General features: G+C 34.4%; 1 protein-coding gene across 1 annotated transcript; it reads left to right on the top strand.

The window, feature by feature from the left end:
* Window positions 1–5484: 5484 nt before the first annotated feature.
* LOC116174601 (dipeptidase 1-like) lies at window positions 5485–10585 on the top strand. The gene is made up of 6 exons (XM_031492542.1): window positions 5485–5635; window positions 6792–6942; window positions 6996–7065; window positions 8269–8530; window positions 8904–8979; window positions 9141–10585. The coding sequence occupies exons 1-6, from the start codon at window positions 5485–5487 to the stop codon at window positions 9376–9378; spliced, it is 948 nt and encodes a 315-aa protein (XP_031348402.1). The 3' UTR covers window positions 9379–10585.
* The last annotated feature ends 1477 nt before the right edge of the window (window positions 10586–12062 follow it).

The raw sequence follows: 12062 nt of genomic DNA, 5'->3' as shown, positions 1-12062 counted from the left end.
TGCATAATTTCGTTGTTTTTCTTTCGCATATTGTATTTTTTACGGCCAACAGGTCGCATGGATTAAACGTCGTAACTTTTGCCTTTTTTGCTTTTCTGTTTTTAATGTGTAATCTTTTAACATCGTTGTCAACGTTTTTATTATAAGAGTAATGTTTTACCAAATTGGTCTACTTAATGTTGTGATCACCAGTTTCGGACCAATATAATACATTTTTCTGATGAATGTTGCAATGCTAACCGAAATATATAAAATTCATTAAATAGGTAACATTTGGCTTACCCCCTTAACGCCTACTGGACTATGACTTCCCCATCTTAACCGCCTTATATTAGTTACCAGTACCTAGTGCTGAGAAGGATAAGTAGATAAGATAGTAGGGCTTCTGAAATAAAAGTTCTGCATTACGAATAGGTATACCGTTATAGGGTTATTTTACTGTATGGTAAGTATACTGCAAAAACCTGTGTTTGTAAACTTTATACCTATGTACATACAATCCATTTAAAAAAATCTGAACGAGAGTCCTAAAGCGCAAACATTGTTTTATTCGTGATCAACACCGTAACTACAAAAGACGGACGTTTCATAACGCGCGAAATAATTCAGATGGCAATTCAGGCATGTGTTCTAGCTTGACTACGATTCTCTTTTTATTTATTTTCAGTGCTTTTCTCTTCTTTTATTACCTTCTCTGACATGGGTTTGAAATATTCGGGATTCTCATCATTTATTTGTGTACTCATTTGAGACAGTTTCCCTTTTCTGATTTACTAGAGTGGGCAGACTTCCTAGTTCTGAAAAGGTGTTCGCTTGTTCGGCTCTGTTTAAAACCTATTATGGTTCGACATACAGGGTGGTGCCTAGCGCAACGCAGCATAGGGATTTCAATGGTAATTTCTTTATAGTCAATTACTAGCTCCCCTAATTATTTTATAGCAAAAGTCTAAATAAGTTTTTTTAGAGAAAAAAAATACTGCATCTGTTCATACTTTTAGTTATAATTTTCCATTTTTCAAAACAGTAGAAATCGACAAAATAAAAAATTACATTTTTATAAATCAGTGATGCTTTGGAATCTTTGAACAAACTACAAGCGCATCGCATCTAAAGCGCGGTTTAGACGCTACGATCTTGGCTTCGATAAATCGTAACGATCTGATTGTCCAATTTATCGTTCAATAAATCGAAAGAGTGCGTACTGTTTACATGTAACGATTTCTTGTTCCAATCTCATTGTCGATCACGGTTTAATACAGTTTTTATTTTTTACTTTTCAACTTGTCTTTTTGTTCTGTTAATAGTATAAATTTTTTGTTTGGCTTAATCCATAATTCCGGTGCGCATTAATAGAAATGCTAGTACCTTTACAAATTCCACTGCTAAATCTAATTTCTGCGCAAAAGCCTGTTATTTATAATCTCTTATAATTTTAATTTAATTTCACAAAATTGTGATCATTACAGTTCTTTACCGGAAATGTTACGCTCGGTTACTAACATTAACAGTAATTAATTTTAATATTTCCATAGAACATTATTTGTCGTATAATCGATTATGATTAATTACACTTTTGGTATTATTAGTCGCACTTAGTAATTATTCAAGAGAGCCGATAGATAATTTTTCTTTTTCTTTTTTTGTTTGTTTGTTTGATTTTTTTTGTTATTGGTTTCGGTAGTTTAAGTACTGTTATCAATTTTACTAGACATATTTTTTGTTTTTGATTTATTTTTAACTCTATTGTACTCTGGCAGGTTGTAAAATGTTGTTTTTGCTCTGAAATTGGAAAGGTTATGCCTTTCTGTTGAGAAAATAAAGGATTATTATCATTATTATCATTATCATTAACTACTGATCTACAGTAGTGCACAAAAAAATAACAGAATAGGAGTACAATGTGTAGCTAAGAGAAAAATCCGACAAGTAGGTGGAACTATAGACCAAATGAGAACGAGGAGACTGACAATAAAAATACCTTCTGGGAAGAACTTACGTATAGGTAATGCCTATAGGTACATAAAGTAGATGAAGAACGTGCACAAAGAGGACTTCAATGCTGGAGCCGGAAATATAAATTAACTTTTTAGCAAGGTTTTTTCAAACACAGCTGTCCTACAAAAGAAGGCCAACGCTATAGCGACTCTAATTACGAATTTACGCAAATTTTGTCAAATAGGTACAATTTTATGTGACACTAGTTTCAGACTTCCCCGTTAAACTGGAAATCAATGCAATTTTTGTTTTTCATGTGTTTTTTTAGATCTTTGAAATTTGCTGTACGACAAAAAATATGCATCTGGTTGATAAACAAAAAAATTTGCTGTGGCTAGCATAGATACCAACCGCACATCTGCGCATACGCGATTCTGCCCTTTTATGTCTAAGAATATGTGAACCAAATTTGGTTCCAATCGGTGCAGCCGTTTAGCCGGAAATGAGAGTTTGACACACTTGCGCATGAGCGATTCTCCCCCTAAAGCGTTTCGGCTCTTCTTTTTATGTCTAAGAATATGTGTACCAAATTTGGTTTAAATTGCTTCAGCCGTTTAGCAAGAAATGAGGGAACAAACGGACCGACAGACCGATATAACAGAGATTCGGTTTGATTCGGATTTCTGGTGCGTCAAAACGTGTATTTCTGTAAAAAAAAAAGGCGTGGGTCATTCTTTATCCCAATGCAATACCTCCCTTACTAACGTGCGAGTGGTAAAAATGGAGTATTTGTTGCATCGATTCCCGGTCTAGCGGGAAGTGGTGTCGGAAGTTTCAAAATGCGTTCGGAGAGATCGTACATAATGTAAGTCGCTATAGCCTTGGGTCCTTTTTGTAGAACAGACTGTATACTAATAAACAGAAAATTGGACAATCATATTAAAGAAGAAGTGGAAAAGGAAATAGAAACAGTATGATTCTAACTCTGCAGAGAAGTCATAAGACTATATAACTATATAACACCATTGACTAAGGTAATGCTAACACAAAGAAACAAACAGCATGGAGGTCTAATACAGTGAAAGAACACGTTAAATTGAAACAAGTTAAAAAGTAATCGTAAACGATTTACATAAAGCGCATTTCCACTTTTATTCATTTCCCATTTGTAAGATGCAACTTCTGTAAAAATCCGGCCACAAATATGAAAGATAGCGTTGCACATGGGCAATCCATTGTTGACGTGCTACTTCAATTTCAGTTTATGAGAAGAATTTCATTTCAATGCTTTTCTAAATAACAAAGTTGGAACTGCGCATGCGCAAACCTAAATTTTAAAACTAATGTTAGATTTTCCTTTGTTCCAAGCGCCTAAGTATCAAATTTCACTTAAATAGTTCCATAGATAAAAAAGTTGGCACTGCGCATGCGCAAAACCAAATTTTGAAATTGGCGTTTGATTTTCCTTTATCCCAAGTGCCTATGTATCAAATTTCGTTTAAATTCTTCCATAAATAAAAAAGTTGGCACTGCGCATGCGCAAAACCAAATTTTGAAATTGGCGTTTGATTTTCCTTTATCCCAAGTGCCTATGTATCAAATTTCGTTTAAATTCTTCCATAAATAAAAAAGTTGGCACTGCGCATGCGCAAAACCAAATTTTGAAATTGGCGTTTGATTTTCCTTTATTCGAAGTGCTTATGTATCAAATTTCGTTTAAATTCTTCCATAAATAAAAAAGTTGGCACTGCGCATGCGCAATACCAAATTTTGAAATTGGCGTTTGATTTTCCTTTATTCCAAGTGCCTATGTATCAAATTTCATTCAAATACTTTTATAAGTAAAAAAGTTTGCAATTCGGTTTATAAATGGTCGAGATGCGAAAAGGGCACTGTGAATTTTGAATCGATTCGATTCAACTTTTGGCATTGCGTATTATATGGCTAAATCTATGCCCATATTGAATTTCATGCAATTCAGTTCATAACTAACGGAGATGTAAAAGCGATCGAACATTTCTAAACAAAGTTATCGTTCACACGGACAGATAGATGGACAGACAGACAAAGGAACAGACGGAGAGACCAACCGGCAGGCGACAGATAGCAATGCAAAATTATAAACGATCTCTAGGATCGTTAATAAACGGCAAAAGTGTAAAATTATGGAACATGTAAAAAACGGTTTTTTGTTTTTTTTACAATAACTTTTTTTGTAAGCGGTACAGAAAAAATTCCTTCCTTGGTACAAGACTCGACACCATAACGAACCAAATAGCGAAAAAAGTAGAACAATAGCTCTTAAGATAAAAAACTAGTAGCGTCGCAAAGTTAGCGGACGGACGGACGGACGGACGGACGGACGGACAAAGTGGCCACAATAGCGCATTTTTTTTATTTTTGTGGAAATGCGCTAAAAACGTAAATAATAAGATAAAAAGAAACTACGGAAATTAGTCAAGGAGACGGTATTTGAAGCAAAACAGATTGTATGGAGAAAATTTAGTGAAAAAATGGAAGAGGTTGAAAAACAATCAAAAAATGTTGTACATGCCGGTAATAGTACTCCAAAAAGGAAACGGATGAACTGTTTGCACTTAAAACAGGAGAGACAGATCCTGAAAGAGGAACGGAAATAATGCATATAGGTAGAAAGAATAGTTAAATATAAGAATCACAGAAGAAAAATACCATGAACGAACTATAATTGAACATGTACTACCATTGAGTAATTCCTTTCAATGGTAGTACAGAAGATCACGCGTTATCACATCGCAGCAAGTAATTACTAAAACATTACGCAAGTGGGAAAAGGCGTGCTTTGGCTTCGTCGACTTGGGGAAGCCATTTGATAAAGTCCCAATACATCAAATATGGAAAACCCTCTAAGGTAGAAGAATAGATCCTAAACTGGTAGGTGCAATTAAAGTCTTTACAAATGTAATACTAACTATTGGGCGAGAATTAATCGAATTAATGATGATATTATTGTAACAGTAAAAAGGGAAAAATGGAAAAATTAAAAACATAAATGGGGCTCGCTGGAGAACAACTGATTACATTCGCCTTCTTGAGACAACTAAAGTTCTAATTACAATCAAAATTCCGCTTCAATAATGCGAACCTATCTTAAATATTTAAAAGTCCAAATTTAAAATTGATGAAAAAAGTGGAGCACCTTTCAATGCTTAAAAGACATCACTAATGAAGTTAAATCCAATTATTAACTTAATTTTTGTGCTTCGGGAATGTCTCCAATACTTTTAGCCGTAAAATGAATTATAAACTCTCTCGACGCATACGAAATCAATTACAAGGAACGAGAAAAATTATTCGTGAAAATTCTGCAAAATCTGCTTCTTAATGCTAACTTTATGGGTTTGAGTACTTGTATTTTTTCTGATCAAACGATGAAATTCTTGTTAAATAACTGGACTAATATATTTTATCGTAACAGCGCCATCCTGGCACAAAAAATCGGATGCGTCGATTTTCTGGAATATCCTGTTACAAAGAATATTTAGAGTTCCACAAAGCACATTGAGTAAAATGTTATTTTTGTTTCAGTTTTGGGCCGCCTATGTACCTTGTGATTCGCAAAACAGAGACGCAGTTCAGCTTACTTTGGAACAAATTGATGTTATTAGAAGATTAACAGAATTATACAAGCCGTCACTCACTTTATGCACTTCAGCTGAGGGTAAGTAGGCTTTGTTTCTTTATATAGAGTGCGTCAGACGTCCCGGATATCTACGAACCGCTAGAGTTAAATGCAAAATAAATATCCTATTTTTAAATAGAACAGCCTGTAAATTTTTTCATTCATGAAACATGTTGCTAGTATTTTTGAACGTGGTAATTATTTTTGACAAGTAGGTTTACTTCCGGCCAAACCGGATGTTAAATTGTCACTATGGTCACTGACTTCTTTGCTTTTTACTCTGGTTTAATAAAAGTAAATAGCTATAATTAATACAGCTCAAACAATTATTTACAAAAAATATTGTACACGTGTGTTTAGAAGGTATGCTCAAACTTTGTTGTCCCAAATAGTGTGTTAAAGGGTCGGTAAAAAAAAACGGAAACTTTTGGAAAACCCCCGTTTTTTCTCAGAGGTAAAAAAATTGACTTTTTTGGGAACAATTGAATGCGTATATCCAGTAATATAACTGTGTTACGCACTTCCGTTCATAAAGTAAAAACAAAGAGTGAAGAAAGTCTGAATGTGACATGAAAGGAGCAAGATAAATACAGAATACATGTGTAAGAAGGATGTGACAAACAAGCGTCAACAAACGAAAGGTGAAGGTTAAAAAAAAGTACAGGGTGGTTCAAATTCGTGGCTCACTATTGGGATGTCCCGATGTCCGTAACAGTGAGAGATACAGTGTAGGAAATTGCTCCTTTTTGCGTTTATTTTAGAAATAATCACTCGGCTTGCCCAAATTAAGATGAAACTTATAATTTACTGGGTACACGTGAAATAATTTTTTGAAACAATTACCAACACCTCTATTCCAAAATGAAACCCTCGCTTTTCCAAAATTACCTACTACTTCGAAATAAATTTAATGTTCATAAAACAACATGAAAAAAATTGTCACTTACTTCGAAACACACAGAATACTTCTTTGAGGGAATGTGGTCGCAATACTCCACGTCTTCTGGTTGTAGAATTTAGTTAGGTGCATTTGTAAAGTAATTGCTTTCATCTGTTCTAATCTATTATATAATTGCCATCAACATCAACAATATAATTGTAAAAATCCTTGAACTCGTAGAATCACACAGTGTTTTTGTCGGAGCGTTTGGAAAAACTGAAGTTTCGTTTCAATTTGGAGTTTTCTCTTTTACAGATATAAAAGCTGCCTACGGAAGACATCAACTTTGCTCATTAATCGGCGTAGAAGGGGGACATTCGCTAGCGGGAAGTTTGGCAGTATTGCGAACTCTATACCACGTCGGAGTTAGGTACCTTACCTTAACGTCAACTTGTAATACACCATGGTAAGTATGATAACTTTGAAATCGGCAGCTTTTAACTTTCGTTTTAACTGCAGGGCGGATTGTTCTCACGAAGACATGCCCGGAAAGAAACCCGAACATGGCGGTTTAACAAACTTCGGAAAGGCAAGTGAAAAAATTAGATTAATTCCAATCTTTCATGACACACTGTACTCTGCGATGAATCTTAAACGTTATTAAAACTTTACTTAGCAAACCACCGTAAAGAGGAAATTTAATTAAAAACGGGCCGTACCTTTTGAATGCCCATATTTGAAATTTAATATTAAAAGATAGTTCACGCTTTAATGGTTACCTAACATAACTCAATAAATTCTCATCTTTTTATTCATTGTGAGGTTGATTCGGTGAACATCTTTTAATAAAAAAATTTTTAAGATCAAAATTAAACAGTGCAAACACACAGTAATTACTAATTACTGTTAATTTTATAAGATTGAGAAACATTTCACACACATTTTATTTCGATTTCATTCACGCAATAAGTCAGTCCGATTTAATGAGGTTTGCTATTTCTAAATAAATAAAATGTATTTAAGAACTTTTCCTATTAAATACAACGAGATCCATTTCTCCATAATTGGGTATAATTGTCAAAACCAGTATATGATTATCTGTGGAAAATAACCGACCATTCCCACGTTGCCTGAATGTTTAGGCATTTCGCGAAATCCCTAAAGAGAGGCAGGAGAAGTGCGAACTTGAGTTCCATTTATCACTTTGCCTGATGCATTGGTCATTTCGCCAAATGCCTAGGGCTAGGGATTTTGCAAAATGCCGGATTTCGCAGTTTGCCGGTAACACATATAGTGATTTATAACATTAACGAGTTATAGTTATAGGTACGTAGGTAAAATGTAAAAAGCGCAAATAAATCATAAGCTATAAGAAAGAGGTATAGGAATGGCTTATATGAAAAGAAGCAAAATTCCATAATAAAAAAATAGGCATTCTATTTAAAAAAATTAAATTTGCATCGTTTTTGTAATTGGATGAACGCCATTCCTTCTCATCCCAGTTTCTATGTTCTAGTTCTAACATCAGATCGGATACACAAAAGACTTAATTATGGAAAAATATCAAAGCGTGAAAGTTTTACAATCAAACAGTATGAATAGAATTCAATGCATGTATTTCAATGCAGTTTGCAATGTCAAGTCTAGCACTAAATTGATGATGTGTTGCCTAATTAATTTATATCCACAGTCGCTTCCTCACAAATGCATTCAAACTCGGTGATCTGTGCATCCTGTATTCTAGCACTACTAAAACCATTAATTGTCTTATTTGTTAAATGGTTATTTTCAGAGTGTGGTGAAGGAGATGAACCGTTTGGGGATGATAGTGGATTTGTCTCACGTATCCGTAAGGACAATGAGAGACGCCCTGGCCGTATCTAAAGCTCCCGTTATATTTAGCCATTCGTCTGCTCACGCCCTTTGTAATTCTACTAGAAATGTGCCGGACGCCACTCTAAGAAAGCTGGCGTTGAATAAGGGCGTTATAATGGTTAATTTTTATTCCCATTTCCTTACCTGCAAAGATGTGTCAACGGTTGCCGATGCAGTTGGTGAGCAATTTAGAATGTAGATTCCTTTTCAATAATTTTTTAACGAAAATCGATTCAGAAAATTCATATTAAGATATCAGATAACACAATTCTCGTGAAAATTTATTCTTATGGTGTCCCAGTTTGAACGCCGGATTTAATTTAGACAAAAAACACTTTTTGAAATAAATGTAAAATTTAAATAAAAAAAGCAGGCGAAACTTGACGTTGTTCATTCGACTGCCCATGCGAAGGATTGGCCCCTGAACTGATTCAGTCCGTTGCAAGATTTGAATAGGTAGCCAAATTTCAAGACTTTAAATCCGGTGTTCATGTATAAAATTATTGAAAATGGTAGAAACTTTCGCTAATAGTAATTGTAACTTTAATACAGCCCATATCAATCACATTCGAGACGTTGCTGGAGTGGACAATGTTGGTCTTGGTGCTGGATATGATGGCATTAATTAGTAAGTACCTGGCGCTTCATTTGTTGTAACTTTTAACTTACGACGCTAAACTAAAATTTTGCGGCATATCCAGACGAAACGTAGTGTATTCTGAATACTACCTGTTCTGTTTAAATCTTTGCATTAGGGGTCATGTTAAGTATAGATTTTTTTATGTTCAGCGTACCAAAAGGATTAGAAGACGTGTCATCCTATCCCACGCTGTTTGCGGAATTAATCGGAACTGGAAGATGGAGCACTGAAGACTTGAAGAAATTAGCCGGTTTGAACTTTTTAAGGGTTTTTCAAGATGTGGAGAAAGTCAGAGACGAATTCCAAAAGGCTAAAGTACCACCGTACGAAGATGTAATGGTACCTAGGTCTAATCCCAATAATTGCAGCTCTCAGGATTTATTTTGATTGTGGCGAATTGTAGCATTCATTCCCATAACAAACCTCAACCAGTAACTGTTTAGGCATTTTAAGATAAATATTTGTATTGAATGTATTGTGATTGACATGTTGATTAAAAAATGGTGCTATGTATTTTTAAGACACTACCTATTGTAGATATTCCCAAGATTTGTTTATGGCCCAAAAGTGTTCATGACTATAGTATCCCTACCATGAAAGATTATTCCTCCATCACCGTTTGTTACATCTTCTTCTTCATGAGACCGTAATGATACAGGGTCAAACTTTCGTGGCAAAGATAAGACGTTTGTGTCCGTATGATCACGAAGTTGGTTGCTAATGGCAGAAGTAGGTGTCGAATAGGGTAGAAGTTGTTTTTAGGATAAATGGATAGGTACATTATGTGGTGCATTAGCATCTTCCTGCCAATTTTTCATTTCAATATTAATAAGTGTCTATGCGAGATGGATAGGGGTGAGATGATAAATAACTAGTGAAACGGTAGAAACGCCAACCCATTCAATTGACAGATAAAATTGCTTTCCCAGAATAAAATACACATTAAAAATACTTTAAATTGCTTAACCTTTTTTTATATGGTTGTGTACTTACTAAACCAAATCTTCAGCTATTAGTGTCTACATATTTAAATGCTTTGATAGTGCAATGACTGAATAAAATATATAAGTTAGTATATTAAAACTGCTAATGCATACAAAAAGAGGAATTAAACTAGCTTGTTTTACTATTATAAATAGGTCGTTTATCGACGTTAAGTGAAATATATAACTAAGAAAAATGTGATTAATTAATTATGTATTGGAGCACGGGGAAACCATCGACCATGTGTCCACACCCATAGGTGAAATAAGTTAGATATATCAATTATTAAATTGCGTAATAATACATAAAAGCCTTAATAATTGTTTAAGAATAGGTATGTAAATAAATATCTCAGTGTAAAAAGTAAAATTCTAAATAAGATGTATATAATGTAGTAGATCCCTGTGTGTAATTAGAAATTGACATTTTGATCTTAAATGGCTTATTGTTATAATTGTGTAAAAAAGTTGTGTTAACATTAATTATATAATATAAGAATAGGACCAATTTCTTACTATTTCTACATATTTTAATAGTTTTGAAATATCATGTATCCTAACTAAAGTATATTGCCCCTGAAATACTGACATATCATAGATTATATATTGTTGCAACCCATATGTCATTGTAAGCAATATTGTTATAGAATAATAGGTAATCATACAGTATTTGTGTTAGATTATGTTTGCATTCCTTTTGAAAAATAAATAAATAAACCAATATCGGTGTATTGATGATGACGGATAACGAAAATCGATCAAAAACTTCTTCTTCTTCTTTTTCATTCCATTCATTCGTGTACGAGATGACAAAAATACCATTAAATAAGACATAAATAAATAAGTAAATAAACAAGTAAGTAAATAAATAATTATAAATTAAAATTTGCCGTTTTCAAATATTTAAATCAAATAGGTACAAGGTACCAATCTTTTTTCTTACCTTGGGTGGAATCTTATAACTAATCCACTGTAATAAATGACATTTAAATAAAGGAGCATACTCGCTCTGTTGTTCTGGACCCCCAACAGACTTTACGCCTAAATAGAGAGACCCGCTTAATGCTTTTTTAGAGGTGCCTCTGCAGAAGGTCTTAAATTGTTCTATACTACTCAGGTATTTACCTTGCGAAATGGAAAACTACAGGAAATTCGAAGTAGCCGGCAGAATGCTCGAAACTGATCTAAGCAACTTCCCCTCTCCGTCCCAGATGAAAAATTATTATCTCAGCCCAGCTTCGAACACCCGAACTCCGGCTATGTAGCTCAACGCTCTGTCACTGAGCCACATAGCCAGTTTTACGACTCAACCTTCGATTTCTCAACCGACTCAGACTCGATTGATTGCTTTTCTCCATAATTTCTTCCTTACTAGAGGGAGCTACAATAAAATAATCATTTATTTTGACACACCGACGACAAAAGGCTCTTACAATGTTGCAGTTTATCAATAGCAAATACTTTATTTTTTTTCAAGACAACACAAGAAACACCGCCCTGTGTGGCGCAAATTTAATTTTCTTACTTCACCTCGTCGCTAATGTTTTTCAACAGATTTGGGAACAAGTGTGTCGCTCCGACGACTCCACTAAAAATGTTTAATGGTGAGCTGTCAAAACAGTCACGTCAATCATCGCAGGATCTGCAGGAAAACCTAATTCTATCTAGCCCATGCGAAGAAAGAGACATAAGTTTTGCAGTGGGGGGCTATCTGCTACTGTTTTTATACTAGAATATGTATATAGTAGGTTTACATTTTTAAAATCGGAACGTGCATTCATCATGAGTATCGCTTTTGGTTTGTGTCTTCTGCTTTAACACTGCTGCCTACAATAGGTACTAATAAAAAGCATGGACGACAATCAAGATGGACTTAAAAAAACGAAGCTGTCGACTGTCGAGTCTTTCAGGCAACGGTCAACGGCAGTCGGCCTTTATGCATAACGAAGTTTTCTCAACGTTTTTCGTGATAAATCCTTGAAGTACTTATACCTCTATCTGCTCTTGTTTCCTTTATATCGCATATTAAACAAGGCTTGGTGTATTTTTGGAGAAAATGCCTCATCCTTTACAAACAAAAATTCAATG

Source organism: Photinus pyralis, unplaced genomic scaffold (assembly GCF_008802855.1).
Source record: "Photinus pyralis isolate 1611_PpyrPB1 unplaced genomic scaffold, Ppyr1.3 Ppyr1.4_LG6, whole genome shotgun sequence".
Classification (NCBI taxonomy): Eukaryota; Metazoa; Arthropoda; class Insecta; order Coleoptera; family Lampyridae; genus Photinus; species Photinus pyralis.
The sequence above is the reverse complement of the archived record's forward strand: the minus strand, read 5'-3'. Positions and strand labels throughout refer to the sequence as shown.